The sequence below is a fragment of the Mesitornis unicolor genome, unplaced genomic scaffold, assembly GCF_000695765.1.
Source record: "Mesitornis unicolor isolate BGI_N332 unplaced genomic scaffold, ASM69576v1 scaffold45201, whole genome shotgun sequence".
NCBI lineage: Eukaryota > Metazoa > Chordata > Aves > Mesitornithiformes > Mesitornithidae > Mesitornis > Mesitornis unicolor.
The window spans coordinates 9567-11262 of record NW_010162605.1 but is presented as its reverse complement, the minus strand read 5'-3'; the positions used below and the strand labels follow the sequence as shown (position 1 = coordinate 11262).

At 55.6% G+C, this 1696-nt stretch overlaps 1 protein-coding gene across 1 annotated transcript in view; it reads right to left on the bottom strand.

Annotated features, from left to right (window-relative positions):
- Positions 1-598: 598 nt before the first annotated feature.
- The window catches only part of LOC104547834 (complement receptor type 2-like), a gene marked incomplete at its 3' end in the record, with an annotated part of 10657 nt that continues 9559 nt past the window's right edge, over positions 599-1696 (bottom strand). Inside the window, exons 9-11 of the mRNA XM_010193676.1 lie at positions 1279-1461; positions 930-1109; positions 599-781 (exon numbers count right to left, since the gene is read on the bottom strand). Of these exons, the coding sequence (XP_010191978.1) occupies positions 599-781; positions 930-1109; positions 1279-1461 (546 nt within the window). The remainder of the gene's footprint in view (positions 782-929; positions 1110-1278; positions 1462-1696) is intronic.

Here is a 1696-nt window from a genome sequence, read left to right as displayed (position 1 = left end):
ACTTCTCTGAGGACTGTCCGCTGTGCAGCCCGTTGGCGATGTTTGGTGGCTGAGGACACGTCACCTCTGGAGAGGGAGGAGAAAAGCTCATGAGAGCATCCAGGAGAGGTGATGTCTTCAAGACAGCTCAACCCAAACCACGAGCCTTTGAGTGCCCCATCTGTCCTCTGACTTTACTGAACAAAGCTTGAATTGGTTTGTACAAATCCACCCAGTCTCACCCCAAAGGCTGTGTTGCCCCCCATGCCCATGCCTGGTCCCCATCACCAGCCATCTCCCCATGGACACACTGCAGCCAGAGCACGGGGAGGAGGGCGCTGGCTCAGGACACCCCTCTGCACCGGGTCTCACATTAAGTGATGTTCCTGGACACACACTGCAGGGTCACCAGCACCTAGCCCCATCGTGACAGGTATGGCACGTGCACCCACAGTTACAGAAATACCTGGCTCCGGATTCACGGATGTGAGCTCATTCTTTACATATTATAAAGCCGTATACTTCATTAAAGGGAGATTTAACCCCTCACTGAAGGGCTCAGTGACAGCGCCCAGAGCCACACTGTGAGCATCCCCCAGGGGACAGACCATGGACGCACCTTCACAGCGAGGGCCAGGCTGGCTCCAGTTCCCAGAAGCTTTGCAAGACACAGCGGCATTTCCAACCAGGTAGTAGCCAGGATCGCAGGTGTACGTGACAGACATTCCCGTGGTGAAAAACACTTTGCCCTGGCCGTTGTGGTTTCCATGGCTGACTCCTGGAGGCATGGGGCACGGTCGGACTGCAGGAGGGAGACAAAGCCTGACTCAACAGAGCACAGCGTGTGAGGGGAAGGCAGCCGCCACGATGCTGCGGTGGTGGGCTGAAGCCCATGGCAGGACTGGGTCTGCCTGCACGTGGGGGTGCTGCCACCTGCAAGGAGCACTCACCCCTCACGCAGACAAGCTGTGGTGGATCCCAGGTGCCCCCTGGCCAGCACTGGGCCTCATGGGTGTCCTCTGCAGCGTAACCGGCATCGCAGCCAAACAGAAGAGTCTCTCCAGCTTTGTAGCTGCTCTGCAGCCCATGGACCTTCCCATTCTGCACCCTGGGTATCTCGCAGCCAATTGCTTCAAGGAGCAGGGATAATATCCTTTAAACTTCAATGCACAGGCCAGATCCTGCACACACAGCCTCCTTCATTCTCATTGCTGCTGTCACTCTGTCTGCTCTGTTCCTGCACCCAGCACATCACCATCCTTTCTGTCAGCTCCCCCTGGCAGTGAAGCACCCACCCACCTTGGCAGCGGGGCAGAGGCCTGCTCCACAGTCCGGTCTCCATGCAGTTGACAGAGACATTCCCCACCACCTCGTAGCCATCTGTGCAGCCATAATGCACAGTCGCTCCCAGGGGAAACTTCTCTGAGGACTGTCCGCTGTGCAGCCCATTGGCGATGTTTGGTGGCCGAGGACACGTCACATCTGGAGAGGGAAAAGAAATTCCCCCATGGTTCAGCTCTTTGCCATTTTGTGTGCTACCAGGGCTGTCTGGGTTATATCAGGGTAATATCCTGAATTCTGCTCAGTCTTTGTTCCATTTTCTGGACCAAAGTATTAGTTAAGAAAAGGTACAGTGGCACTAAGATTACAGTCACATTGCAGCTGGAGGAAGTTACTGATAAGGACAGAAAAACCCCCAGGCACATCATGGGGTTCA